Below are 14,687 nucleotides of genomic sequence, written 5' to 3'. Positions count from 1 at the left end.
TCGTTGGTACACAGCTAAAAGCACATCAACCAACATGGAAAACCTGCATTATTAGACAATCCTAAATAACTACAAATTTTACAAGTAATGGAAAAGTATGATTAATCTACAAAGAAATATAACAAACCTAACTTAATATATACCTGTTGATTCTTTGGACAAAATGCCACACTTAGCTTGTCATAATATATTTATCGAAAGTTGTTAGCATAAAGTGTAACTATCCTTCATCATCGAAGAATATATATTATCAGATAAAATAATAATAATACAGAATAAATATTGTAATATACCATCAAACTATTTACCTCTGCCGCTAAATGAGAATTATAATTTGGAATAGAGAATGACAATATAAATACCTTAATCAACATTTTCTTCATCCCTTCATCTTTGCCTTAAAAGATGTGCAAAAGATCAGCCAGAAGTACTCACTGCTAAAAGACTCTGGAAAAAGGGTTTAACAAAAATGATGAAAGGATTAGAACACTTGTAATCACAACTTACCCGACAAATTATCTCTAACTTGTAAACACACTAATTAAAATTTTAAGACCCACTGGCAATTAAGTGATCATCTTTAAGATGACACAGATCATTGTCAGTATTAAAAAAAAAAATTAAAGCAATAACAATGGAAAGTCACACGTCCATATAAAATTCATTAGAGACAACAAACCTGAAGAAACATTCAATTCCTGCAAAAGAAAGATCCAGATACACAATGAATGTAAAACTGGACAACAGAGACAGTGAGGAGAGATAAGGCCAATACAACCAGTGCTTACAATCTGTTGAGATATTAGCAGCCAACGAAACCTTGACATGGATGAAGAAAATTGAAGCTATGAAATATTAGCAGCCAACGAAATGTGTAATTAAAAAACATAATCCATTCAATATATGCAACACAAACAGCATTTATTCTATCATTGTAAGACCCCAGGTTCTAAAACGCAATGGCCATAATACACGTCCATATTCCCACATCCACAGTGAATATGAGACAGGGATACACTATATTCCCAAGAACAGGGGTTCGCTAACCTCAGGAACCACGGCCCAAAACATCATCTATTTTATTCTTGGTATGTAATCATACTACACTTGTTAATCGTAACAAAAAGAGGGTCAATAGTAAACATCATTAATAAATCACATCTATCTCTGCTCGTATTAAAGGCCAGGCAGCACTGGTATGCTTAGGAAATCTACAAAAGTACTTAAAACTGTTCAATACTTTGCAATGAAGGAGACTTTTTAGGAGAAACATGTATAAAGAGAGTGCCTTGATCATTAAAAAAACCAAACTTCAAACATTATCAAATCACAAACTGCAACATGGTTGCATAACTGTGTTAAATAACTACTGATTGATTTTAATTTTTTTCTGCTGAAAATTTTTCAAGCTAGCAGAATGGGTACTACTATAAGGTGGAAAAAGAATCAGCTTACAAGCTGCTCTGCTCCAGGAAGATTCCCTCTTTTGGCAAGATTGACAGCAAGCTCCAAATTGTTCAACTGTAAATGTAAATAGACCCCATTTGTAAGCAAAATAATTATTCTTTCATAATAAAATCAACAAAAATGCATGCTTGTGAGTATACCTGGCCACGGAAAATCGTACGATTGTTTGATCATTTACAGTAGCCAATAACACCTGTCCATGCCTATTGATTGCATAAAAAACCTCCCACTGGTGAAGCTGCTGTCAAAAACAATGGATCTGGACAGATTCTATTTCTTTTAACTGCAGTAGCAGTCTCCAAGTCATAAACAAATAATAGCCCAAGCTTGGTGATCACGTAGATCAAACTGTATTTGTGGGATATCTGTGAATTAAAAAAATTCATGACTATCAATTTTGCAGCAGTTTACTGAAACAAGTACCAAAAAGTAGCGACTTTGATACCAGCATTGCAACTGGAAAGTCTATGGAAAAATCTTGGGGGAACAAAAGATCTGCTTGTTTCTTCGTAAAAGAAGGCTTCCCTACCATCAAAAATGAAAATTCATATAGTTATTAAGGATGCAAGAAAAAAAAATTTGGTTGGCAGGATGCAAGAAAGTTGCAGAAGTAGAAATGTGAATACATATTAATGATAACCATAACTTCTGTAAACTAGTACTCTGCCTCCAGGGTTCCCTATAGATTCTGTAAATTACAGTCTCCCTCCAGGAATCCCACTTGATACCAGAAATGTTTATGAATCTCAAGCTCTTTCTTCCTATAGCCATAAATTCGAATAAGAATCTTTTCTTTTCTTTTTTTTCATTTCAAAACAAAGATTAAGATAATGGAAGAAACAGTAGGGATCAAGGCACCTGAAAAAGATGCATAAGAGTCTGGATAACTGCTAAAAACAATCCATCCGACTCCATGATATATCATTGGAAAAGCCCATCACGCGCTATCCTACAACCATCACTACTGGAGAAGAAAGTGGTGGAGAAAGGAGCATCTCGGTGGTTAGAGTTCTCGTTAAAGCAGAGGAGGAATCTGACCCACCAATCACAGAAAAAGGGAGAAAAATTAATAACCAGGTAAAGGTTAACGGCACTCTCATTCTGGATCAGGCGAACCACCAGGTACGAGAATGGCAATGTTGTTTCCATTTAGTAAAATCTGATCAAGCTTTGTTATCCGTCTCCCTTCAGCAGTGATCTCATACTCTGTGACGTCTTCGAGGACCATATTGACCTAGACGTCGAAGCCCCTGGGACTATCAATTAGTTCTGACGGGAGCAGCTGGGAAGGATTGTTAGCGGCCATTGAGCGTTTGAAAGAAGCGAGCGGTGGCAGTGCGTGAAGCGACTAAGGAAGGCATTATATCTTCTTGTGTTCTTTCATCACTAGAAGATAATAACGGCTATTTTTTGGATTTTGTTTAAAATTCAAATTAAAACCACGGTAACTAGCTTTATTAATAGAGCATTCTCATCCACCGGTTTCCTAAATTTTTTCTTAAATTTTAGTTAAAAATGATATTACCTATAATTTTATCTTAAATTTTACTTATCTTTAAAAAACATTCTACATCTCATTTTCCATTTTTTCTCTATTATATTAAAATAATATTTTTTTATTATTTCTTTATTACTTTTTTCTCTCAATCCATTTACAAACTTTACTACTTAATATTTTTTCTTATGTTTTGAACTATTACTCTAGTAAATATTTTAAAATTATTATTTAAAACTATAATAAATATGAGTATAAGAGAAAGTGTAGAAGAATAATTTATTTTATTTATTAAAATAAAATATTAATAAAAGATGATTTAGGAGATGAATAATGATTCTCTATATTTGGAGAACCATTGTCCATCCCTAAATCAAAATCCTAAAATAGGGAATGAGATGGGAGAGGGTTTTTCAACTCTTCCCTAAATTATTTTTTCCCATAATTTGGAAATAACAGTGAAATAGAACACCAAATGGAAATACTCTTATTCAGCCTCCAAAGAGTTAATGGGTGATTCAGGTGAAATAACAATGAGAACGTTGGTGATCGGCCAATTGGAGTATCATCTTTTGTCTTGAGAATTTCTTTTCACTCTTTTATCTCTTTGCATCTCTAAGATAGTGTCTTGATATTTGGAGTTTCGTCCAAGAGCTCATTAGTTTCTTACATGCATGGATGGTGCTGGGGGCAGCCACCCCCCCCTTTCTCCCAATGTCGCATGTAAAGACACGATCAGTCGCCGAACTGGTTTTCTAGGTTTCTCAGGCCCTCCCTGATGTCTTGATTCCTTTCAGGCCACCTAAATGTGTTGAAGGTGAGTTCTTTGTGCAATTTACTAAGGAGGAGTTGGATCGTTCTGCAATCCCTTTTCAGTTCTCTATGGTGTTAAAATTCTTAAGGCAAAGACCATCTTTGGATCGCATCAGACAGTTTATTCATAACAGATGGGGACTATCGAAACAGCCAGTAGTTTCAGCAATGCGGAAGGCTCAGAATGTTTTTGTGAGATTTTCAGATGAAGATGATTTCTTGAAGTCTTTGTCCCATGAAGGCTGTGATATTGAAGGGGTTGCTTATAGGCCCTTTCAATGGTCTACAGATTTTACTGAAGATGAGGAACCAGTGTTGGTTCCAGTTTGGATCATGTTGCCTGAGCTGCCTCTGAATCTTTATCAAGAATCGTTCTTGAGAACATTGTTGCACCGATTGGACTCTTCTTGAGGAGAGATAATGCGACACGCTGTGCGACTCGCACAGATGGTGCACGAGTGTGTGTTTTGATGAATATAGATCATGAGCCAATTCACTCCATTTGGATTGGGACGCTGAGACATCCAACAAGCATTTTCCAAGAAGTTGATTATGAAACATTGCCTGCATTTTGTTCTCTTTGCAAGGTGCAAGGGCATAACTTAAAGGAGTGTAAGGCAAACATGAAAGAAGGAAAAGAGAGTAAGAGCTTGAAGGTTATTAAGTCTAGTAGAATCTGGGTGCCAAAGGATAAAGAAGATGATGCGAAGATTAATAAAGATCATTCGGGGAAAACCTAAGAGTCCCCTGTTTTGGTATTGGAAGACGTTGAGATTGAAGTGTCGATCTTGGATGGAGGCAAGGACGTAGGGAAGTCGAAGTTGGTGACTGAGAGAGATATCGAAGATATGGAGGCTCCCGTGCAGAGGAAAGATTAGTTGATTTGCGGAGAGGCCAGAGGGACTTTACCAGCTGAGGAGTTGGTTTATTTATCAAAAACATTTCAAGACCCGTCTGCTGAAGTTGCTGTGCAATTAGAACCCATAATGGTGGAACTCAGCGGGACTATACCAGTAGTGGAAGTTGCAGTGCAGATAGAACCCAGTATTGTGGATCCCAGGGGGAATATACCAGTAGCGGATGATGTTGTGCAGCTAGAACCCAGAATTGAAGTGGTTCCAAGCGGGACTATACTAGTAGCGGAAGGAGATGTGCAGTTAGACCCGCCAGATTTGCAGATGGTGGTGTTCAAGTAGGCAACTGCTGTGGAGTCCAAATCTGAGGATGAAGGTAATTATCCTCACCCAGGTAAACGAAAAGATGATTTTTCAGATTCTGATTTAGTAGTAAAGAAGTCACCTAGTAAGCGTATATTACGTAAGTCCTATAGGGTTCCTAGCATGCCCTCTCATCAGAATAAATGATTAATAAAGTGTTGTTTTGGAACATCCGAGGCCTTGGTACCTCGAGGAAACGTTTGAGGGGGCTGGTGCGAGAGCAGCAACCCATTATTCTGGTTATTGCAGAACCGTTTAGGGATGATACTCATTTGAGTTATTGGAAGACATTTCTAGAATTTGATGAGTGTCTGTCGAATGCTAGTCAAGCAAGAAAGATTTGGTGTTTTTGGAAGTTTGGTTTGAAGGTGGATGTAATGGGTGTTTCGGATCAGCCTCTTACTTTGCTTATTAATTCAAGTTTATTGATCCCATCGGTTTATGCAAAGTGCCGATTTTTAGATCGAAGGTCTTTGTGGTCTGATTTACTTGGAGTTAATAATTTGCAGTTTCCTCATGTGATTATTGGGGATTTTAATGTCATACATAATGATAATGAGAGAAGAGGGGGAAACCCAAGGATGCTTATTGCAATGGAGGATTTTTGTTCCTTTATTGATGATGGCAGATTTGTTGAGTTGCCTTTTTCAGGTAATGGCTTTTCTTGGTGCAACGAACAATTAGGTATGGCGCATTCATGGGCTAGACTGGATAGAGCTTTATGTAATTCCAAGTTTAAGGATCTTTATCTGTTGGCTAGAATTCAGTATCTTCCTAGGAGGACTTCAGATCACTCCCCTATGGTTTTGGGTCTTTCGGTTTCATCTGCTAGGTATGGTCACACTTCATTTAAATTTCAATATATGTGGACTAATCATGAAGATTTTTGGAGATGTGTTTCTAGTTCTTGGCAGGTGGAGGTTAATGGTATGGGTTTGTGGAAGCTTGTCGCAAAATTGAAGAGGTTAAAACTGGTTCTTAAATCTTGGAACAAGGATGTGTTTGGCTGGACAGGAAAGCATATTAAAGAATTAGAAGCAAAAGTGGAGGAAGGTGAATTTAGGCTACAAGAATGTTACTCAGAGGATGTTGAAGCAGACATTTTAGCTAACAAGGTTGAGCTTGATGTCTGGTTAAAAAGGGAAGAGTCTCGTATTGCTCAACAAGTCAAACAAAAGTGGGTATCACATGGTGAGGTTTCAACTGCTTTCTTTAAAGCTTTGTAGAATAAAAAACATAATATGGTGATGGAAATGAAGCTCTCTGATGGCAAAGTGCTTACCTCACCCGACGATGTCCATGAGGCTGCGTGTGTTTATTTTGAGGATTTCCTCAAAGCTAAGTCAACAAGTTCATTGCCAAATTTGGTTGGGTTAATTTTAGAGGAAGTTTCGGAGGAGGAAAATCAATTTTTTGGTAGTAATCCGTCGGTTGGGGAAGTAAAAGATGCACTTTTTTCTATTCCTGTGGATAGTAGTCCGGGGCCAGATGGATTTGCCTCGGGTTTTTTTTAGCATTGTTGGTCCTTGGTGTACCAAGATTTATTGGAAGCTGTTAGTGATTTTTTTGGCGGGACTGCATTACCAAGTTTTTTCTCTGCCTCTTATATTGTCTTAATTCCAAAAGTTCAGAATCCTACGTCGTTTGGGAATTTTAGGCCCATAAGTCTCTGTTCAGTGGTCTATAAAATTTGCTCTAAAATTTTAGTGAACAGATTTAGTTCAGTTTTCAGCAGGATTATTTCCATGGAACGGGGAGCTTTTTTGCCTGGTAGAAGTATTTTTGAAAATATTAGTCTTACTCAGGAGCTTATTCATGATATTAACAAACCAGTTCAAGGAGGAAATATTATGATGAAAATTGATTTTGCAAAAGTTTATGACACGATTGACTGGGATTTTTTAATTCATATTTTGAAAGCTTTTGGTTTTTCTCCGAAGGTTTGTCATTTGTTAGTTCAATGTGTTACAACGCCTTGGTATTCTGTGGTAATGAATGGCGCTGCAAAGGATTTTTCAAGGGTGGATGTGGTCTCCGTCAAGGGGATCCTCTATCTCCTTATTTTTTTCATTTTGGTAGAAGTTCTCTCTCGGCTGTTAAAAAAGAAATTTGAGTTGGGTAGAATTAAATGTTTCTCCCATCCTAGACATGATCTTGTTATTTCTCATCTTTTATATGCCGATGACATAGTGATTTTCAGAAATGGAGGGAGGTCTTTAGTTTCAGAGATTGTTGACGTTCTTCGTATTTATGCTTAGTGGTCAGGTCAACAGGAAAATAGTGCCAAGTCATATATCGTTTTCTCTAAAAGAATTAATTATGTTAGACGTAGACATCTCTTATCGATTACACAGTTCTCGGAAGGGGTGTTCCCGGTCAGGTATTTAGGGGTGCCAGTTGTTTATGGCAGATTGAAGTTAATTCATTTCCAGGATGTTATTCAAAAAATTTGAAAGAAGATTGAAGGTTGGAAGTTGAGTTTTCTTTCCACAGGGGCCAGAGTCATCTTATTAAAGCATGTGTTGTCAAGTATGTCGGTTCACTTGTTATCTGTGATGCAGGTTCCGAAATTAGTGTTGCTCCAGTTTAATAAGTTATTTAGCACTTTCTTTTGGGGCTCAATTAATGGGAGTCCCAATAGGAAATGGATTAAATGGGAAAGATTATGCAAACCTTTTGATGAAGGAGGGGTTGGTTTGCGAAGTTTTGTTGACGTACAAAGATCGTTGCATCTTAAATTTGCCTGGAATTTGTTTAGTTTAGATTCTTTATGGAAAAGATTTTTTTTGTGCTAAATACATGCATGGACAACATCCGCTGGAGCTTAGTCCATCCAGAGGCACCAGGTTTTGGAAAGCAATTGTAAAAGAGATTCCTGTTGTACTTTCACGTTCCAAGTGGAAGATTAGGGAGGGGAACGTGTCGTTCTGGAGAGACAGTTGGCTAAATTCTGGACCTCTGACGGAGCAGTGTCCGATGGTGGGAGATCCAAAATTGAAGGTGAAGAATTGTATAATTAATAACAATTGGGATATGGAGCAACTTGAGCAATTAGTAGGGCCTAAGAAAACGAAGGAAATAGTCAATGAAATTAGTAGTAGGAGGACTGGTAAGGATCAGCTTATTTGATTAGAAAATTCGGATGGGTCTTTCACGACTAAAACCGCCTGGTCTTTTGTTCCGATTCGTAATCCTAATTGTCAATGGTCGGATTGGATTTGGAATTCAGCTTTACCAAAGAAATTTTATGTGCTTATGTGAAAGGCCTTAAACTCATGCCTTGATGTGGATGATTGTATAAGGAGACTTGGTATGCCTTTAGTCTCGAAATGTGAATGTTGTCGGGATGGTGCCATTGAGGATATTAATCATGTGTTATATGGTGGAAATATTGCTAAGGCGATATGGAAGTTTAGTTCAAATACTTTGGGTATCCCGTTTGTCCTGATCCAGTCTTGGAGGGCAACTGTTGAGGCTTGGTTTCAAAGAGCATCGAAGTCCTCTCAGTTAGGTACTCTTATGGGAGTTATACCTGTCATCATCACATGGAATTTATGGAAGTGGTGATGTACAGCGTGGATGGAAGGTGGGAAGGAGAAGGAGAAGGTTCTATGGAGATTGATAAAGTATTGGATTAATTGGGTGGGTATTAAGATTCATAAGGATTCACGGCTAGTGGAAAAGGATGTACAGATCTTGAAGTCTTTGAATCTTTCAATTAATTCAAAAAAAAGGGCTAATGGCAGTAAGATGGGAGAGCCAAAGAAAGATTGGTTTAAACTGAATGTGGACAGAAGTAGTATTAATAATCCTGGAATTTTTGGTGCCGGAGGAGTAGTAAGAAATGAGTTTGGGAAGATGGTTTTTGCGTTTGCTGAATCCATTGGAAGTGGTAGCAATAATCTTGCGGAAGTTATAGCCTTGCGAAGAGGGCTTGAGCATTGTAAAAGATTGGGGCTTAATAATATAATTATTGAAATAGACTCGCTTTTGGTTGTTAATTGGGTTCAGGACGAAAGATGTAGTCTCTGGTACTTAGAGGATTTTTGGGAAGACACTATGAATATGTTGGCAGAGATGAATTTTTCTATTAAGCATATTTATCAGGAAGGGAATAAGGTTGCAAATTTTTTAGCTCGGTTGGGAAGTAATGGGGTCTCCCATGAGTGGTTAGGGCAGACAGAAGTTCCTAGTCTATTAAGAGGTATACTTAGAATAGATTCATGTGGATTGGCTTATCTCAGGAAGTGTGGATGACTATAGTATGGGTAATACTTTTTTAGGAAGGACAGAATGCGTGTCAGTACTCTTATTTACATAAGATTCCTTTAGATAGGCATGTTTTATTTGGATTTGTTCACTTGTAAGTTTGGTTATATTGTTTGAGTTTTTGTGTTGGTGTCTGGTGCTTGGGGCTTAATTAGTCTTTCTTATTATTGTAAAGCCCCAATACATCTGTTTGTTAGCACGACATTCCTCCGCCACAAGTGAGGGCTTATTAATAAATTTGGGTGGGGATCACTATTGGACAGGTGATTACTCACTCTTTAATTAAAAAGAAAAAAAACTCTTTTATCTCTTAAAAACAAGTATAAATCATTAGCAACATTATATTTACACAGCCTTTTACAATTAATTTTACAATCTTTTAACAACAGGAACGCCAAATCATTTAAATTATTTCTTTCTTATTACATTTTTTCACAAAATATAAATTTTTATCTTTATTTTGATTGTAATTTTTCATTGATGAATTCAAAGGAAACATAAATCTAGTTTATTGTAAATTCTTACTTTTTGAGATAACATAAAACAATCCATCATATCAAACTAACATCAATGCCTTAATATGAGTTTATAGATTTTTTTTTTATTTGTTGTCGATTAATCATGTAGTTTCACTTGCTATAACGTTGATAACATGAATGACATCGACACTACGATGGTTTCGTCACATGGGTATGTGAAGTTCACATAATAACTGGTTAAGCGTGCAAGGTATGTGCGTGTAACCAATTATTATGACCTTATGGTGTAAACTATAAAGAGACAGAAACACTATCTCATTAGTCTGAAGATCCCAAACCATTAGTCCTTAAGTTCCTTTGAGATCTTCAGACTAATCTTTGTAACAAACAGTGGCAGAGAGTCATGCATGGCCTGACATTAAGTTGCCGTTTAGATAGTGAGTTGAAATGAGATGAAAATTGAAAAATTGAATATTATTATTTTGAGATTGAAAAAATTGAATTATATTATATTTCGAGTGAAAATTTGATAAAATTGTAATGATAAAATGAGATAAAATTAAGTACTTTTTGTATCCAAACAGAACTTACAAAAGGAAGTATTTTATGAAAAATCTTATATTAAGTATATTTATGCTATGATGAGTTTCTTATTGAGTCATCGACTCATTTTAGTTTGTTTTTATATTTTTAAACCACCACAAGTCAGAATATTTATAAAGGTAGAGCTACATGAATGAACTTAATCCAGGGAGGCGTGACAGTGACTTAGTTCATGTATAGAGATTTTAAGTTATGATTTTTATGACACAGACTTTGAGAAATTTTAATAAATTCTCTGCACACTCCTTTTCGATGTCAGTATTTTAATACAAAACAACCCTATCTATTATAAGGGATCTTTGTACTTGGTGCTTCCTTTAGAATTAAAAAAATATATATTTATATTTTCAAGTCGAGTTTAGTAGTAACACTCTGGCTCCCCAGATCTAAAAAAATGACTTTATTTTTAATCATGGGGAGTGGGGTGTTACCGTTGGTATCAGAGACTAGGTCAGTAGACTTTTCAAAAAATAAATATAGGCTAAAGTCTCCCCAAGGCATGTCCTGCTTTGCAGTAAGTATCTTGAACAATTACTGTTTTCTTGGTATAATTAAATTTCAAAGATATTTTTAGACTCATGCACCTAATACGTAAAAGAGTTATAGAGTATGAAATAAGGAAATTTCTAAATATGAGGTTATGGACCTTTGGTTTTAAGATTAATGATGCATCTTGTACACAAAGAAATAATCTTATATTTTGTAGAGTTTTATTTGAAAAAATTAGGAATGAATTTTGCAGGCTTTGAAGTTATGACATAGATTTATGTATCGTGTATGGTATTTCATGATGATTGGCGGTACTCTTATGTTTTATAGGTGACTCGATTCTATCGCCAAGTACGAGTTGTAAGATTTAGGACCCGAACTTTGATAAGTCTTAGCCTACGATTTATTGAGATTAATATTTTAGTTGAAGAATTTTATTATTATTATTTCATATGGAGAGTTTTATTTATCTGGAGATCATTAGCTACTATTAGGAGTGTAAATCGATCCAGTCCGAGGGGTTTTTCTCCGACCAGATAGGACCGAACATCCATAGGAACCAGATCGGTAGTGTAACACCTAGGTCCAACTTTTTTATTTTTATTTTGACGGATATCGAATATTTATTGGGCTTGCTTATTAAGTGAAAAGCTTTAAATATTTTTGGATTAGATGGAATCTTTTTATTGGGCTGAAAATTTTGTGGGAAGAGTAAGACTATTATAGAGCTTAATTCGGGAAAAATCTATTTATTATTTTCACAATAACCAGGTCATGACCCAAATACTTGAAATGTGCCCTACCCAATCACCTCAAAACCCAAACCGTATGAACCAACGTCAGTTTTTTTTTTAAAACCCCCACCACGCACAATTTCCACTCCCATAGTCCATGCACGTACGTCTCTATTTCCCTCGTTGCTAGGTTTTTATTCTTTGTTTTATATATACATGCTTGTATTCCTCTACTGCATGGAGAAACTGCCCATAATTGTTGCTGCCGCCAGCCACAGCACAACCCCCCATCGTGTTGTGCTCCATTTCCTTGACCCAAAAACATCCACCGCATCCTGGTTTTCATCCACTCAAGACCACGACAGTGTGATAGCCCACTGCCCAGCCTCCATCTCCACATGAAACCTCAACCATCAACAATGGCGCGCAGCACCCACGTACGACCAAAAGCCAACCTGCAGCACCGTCCACCTCATCTATGCCCCTCAATAGCCAGCCACAAGAACCACCTTGCTCCTCTACGTTTAGCAACCATCACCGAAGCCAAAGCCCCACCGTTCACTATGCAACCAGCCTGCACCCTCACGGTTTTACCTAACCATCACATGGAAACTACAGCTTCCCAAGGAGGTCAAACCGCTGCATCCTCCTCCACAACGCTACCATATGCCACCACCGTGACCCAGCAGTGAACCCACAAAGCCACCTCTATTTTATACAACCGAAACAGGGGAATTGTTTCCCACCATGAGCCACGTCGCTAAGCCCACCCCGTCATCACCACACGGCACAATCTTACCCTCTGAGTTTTAAACCAAAGTATGAGGATTTTCTTTTAAAAAGTTATATTTCAGTGGATTGTCTAATTTTTTTTTTTTACGTTGAGCCAGTCTTTTTGTAGAAAATTATTGGGTTTTTTTTTTTAAGTGTACTCCGGCTATTTTTTTTAAGTTAGTCTAAAAAGTGGTTTAATAGAAAATAGTTAAGGTTTTTAAATTACCGTTAGTCTTAAGCTCTATTGAATGAGTTTATGTTTTGGTCGGGAAAAATTGAGTGAAAATCGATGTATTTCAGATTTGATGATATTTTAGGGTTTCGAGAAATTTAGATTTATAGAAAAATAGGTTACTTAGTATTTCAAGTTTAAGAATTGAAGTAAGTGTTCAATTGAAACTTATGGGAGTTTCATGACAAATTTTATAGGTGACGATTGATTTTCGCTCAGCACTGCTGTGGAGAAAATCTGATAAGCTAAGAAGTCCAGGTAAGCGAGATTCATATACTAGTTTTGCATAAAAGAAATGAAATGATGTTGACTTTGAAAATAAGCATGTTTGTTTTTTCAAAATAAATCTGAAAATGACCTCAGATGTTTATTCTGCATATGCATAAATTCAATATGAGAGAAAATATTTTCTGTCATGACTGGTGTAGACATGAGCTATTTTTGTGCATTCTGTTTATGAACTATGCAAAAAGAGCAAATATGAAAATCTAAAAGTTTTTGCTATGAATAAATGAAGATGTTTTTATTCTGTTTATTTTGAACATGTGAAATGATCTGAAGCTATTCAGTATTTTGTTTTGATATGATGTGCCATCTAAAAACCTTGGCATGAAGTTTTGATTCTGTATCTGAATGTGATCTAGTTCTGATGATGTTCCGTTATGTTTCTGTTAAGGCCCTGCCATGGGTATAATGGTGGTTTATAACCCTATCACGAGGGTAAAACATGGTATACGGCCCAGCTACGGGTATAATGGTGGTTTATAACCCTACCATGGGGGTGAAACATGGAATACGGCCCAGCCACGAGTATAATAGTGGTTTATAACTCTTTCACATGGGTGAAACATGGTATACGGCCCAGCCACGGGTATAATGGTGGTTTATAACCCTACCACGAGGGTTAAAGATGGTATACGGCCCAGCCACGGGTATAATGGTGGTTTATAACTCTACCACGGGGGTTAAACATGGTATTTGTCCCGATGTGATGCTATGAGATGATATGAATATAATGTTTCAGTTTGGATATGCCAAAGGATTTTCTTTTTGGGAACAAGTTTGTTTTTCTGAAAATTTCAGCATGATGTTTTGTAACAAGTTTTGTTTATGCATTCTAAAAGAAAATATGTTGTTTCCGCATTCTAAAAATAAATTTCTTTTTCTGCATACCAAACTTTATAAATGCTCATGTGTACATGCTAGTATATATTATATGCTTACTGAATTGTTGATAACTCACCCCTTATCTGCACAATATTTTTCAGATATTTTGATGGTTCAGCTGAGGATCAAGATTATGAGGCATTGAGTGAGATGATTTAAGTATAGTGGATTAAGCATCAAAAGTTTTTATGAGTATTGGTCATTTTATTAAGAAGTTTTATTGTATTATGATGACTTGGTATTTTGGAAAATTGGTTATATTGAGAAAATTAGTTTGAGTCGAAATTTCTATATGATATTGGGAACTTGGAGTCTATATTTATATCGTTAAAATGTGAGTTTAAGTGATAGGAAGTAACTCTCTGATCTGTGCGGGACCGGGGCATTACAGGTAGCTATTGGTCCGGCCTAATTATTTTTTCTTTTTTTCTTTTTTTTAAATAAACTAATAAAAAAATTTATTTAAATTACTTAATTAAAATTAAATAAATTATTAATGTGTATTTTGTACTAACTCATTAAAAAAATATTTTACATGGTCAATAGAAATAAATTAGATGAAAATTATATCATTAACTTATATAATTACTGTATAAAAACAATATATTAAATTATTAAAAATATTATTAATATATGAGTTTGGTCCAGTCTGCTCCAAAATTTATAGAGCCTGAACCGGACCGAATTTTATAGGACCGAAACTGACCAGTCTGGAGGTCTGTCCCTTTCAGTTCGATCAATTTTTTCGATCTGGACCAATCAACTTACAGCCCTAGTTACTATTGTATGTAGTGTTAAGACAATTATTGGATGAATTTATCAATCCCATTGTTAAGCTTGATATTTGTTTAGGCTTGAATTGAATTTAGAGAATATGATGGTTGACACGTAGCGTAATAATGTATGCGCGTAAAGGATTAGTGAGGCATCATACCAAAATATGATATG

The 14,687-nt window shown here is 36.1% G+C and overlaps 1 protein-coding gene and 1 long non-coding RNA gene across 2 annotated transcripts; one reads left to right on the top strand and one right to left on the bottom strand.

Annotated features, from left to right (window-relative positions):
* Positions 1-2,332: 2,332 nt before the first annotated feature.
* On the bottom strand, positions 2,333-2,799 carry LOC118349614. Its single transcript, XR_004802632.1, has 2 exons — positions 2,542-2,799; positions 2,333-2,428 (listed from the first exon to the last, which is right to left on the bottom strand). It is a non-coding gene; the product is annotated as an uncharacterized LOC118349614 (long non-coding RNA).
* A 2,336-nt stretch (positions 2,800-5,135) lies between these two features.
* On the top strand, positions 5,136-6,218 carry LOC108982091. The gene is made up of 2 exons (XM_018953374.2): positions 5,136-5,795; positions 5,907-6,218. Exons 1-2 carry the CDS (start codon positions 5,136-5,138, stop codon positions 6,216-6,218), a joined length of 972 nt encoding a protein of 323 aa, XP_018808919.2.
* Positions 6,219-14,687: the final 8,469 nt, after the last annotated feature.

The sequence above is a fragment of the Juglans regia genome, chromosome 10 (genome assembly GCF_001411555.2).
Source record: "Juglans regia cultivar Chandler chromosome 10, Walnut 2.0, whole genome shotgun sequence".
Lineage (NCBI taxonomy): Eukaryota > Viridiplantae > Streptophyta > Magnoliopsida > Fagales > Juglandaceae > Juglans > Juglans regia.
Note: the sequence above shows the minus strand (reverse complement) of the source record. Positions and strands in the feature narration are given on the sequence as shown.

What these genes read in the sequence shown, in the direction of transcription:
- LOC108982091 (XM_018953374.2), top strand. Translation starts at nt 5,136, where the DNA reads ATGATTAATAAAGTGTTGTTTTGGAACATCCGAGGCCTTGGTACCTCG. An exon ending in CTTCAGATCACTCCCCTATG is followed by an intron (nt 5,796 to 5,906) that starts GTTTTGGGTCTT and finishes AGTTCTTGGCAG; the next exon opens with GTGGAGGTTAATGGTATGGG.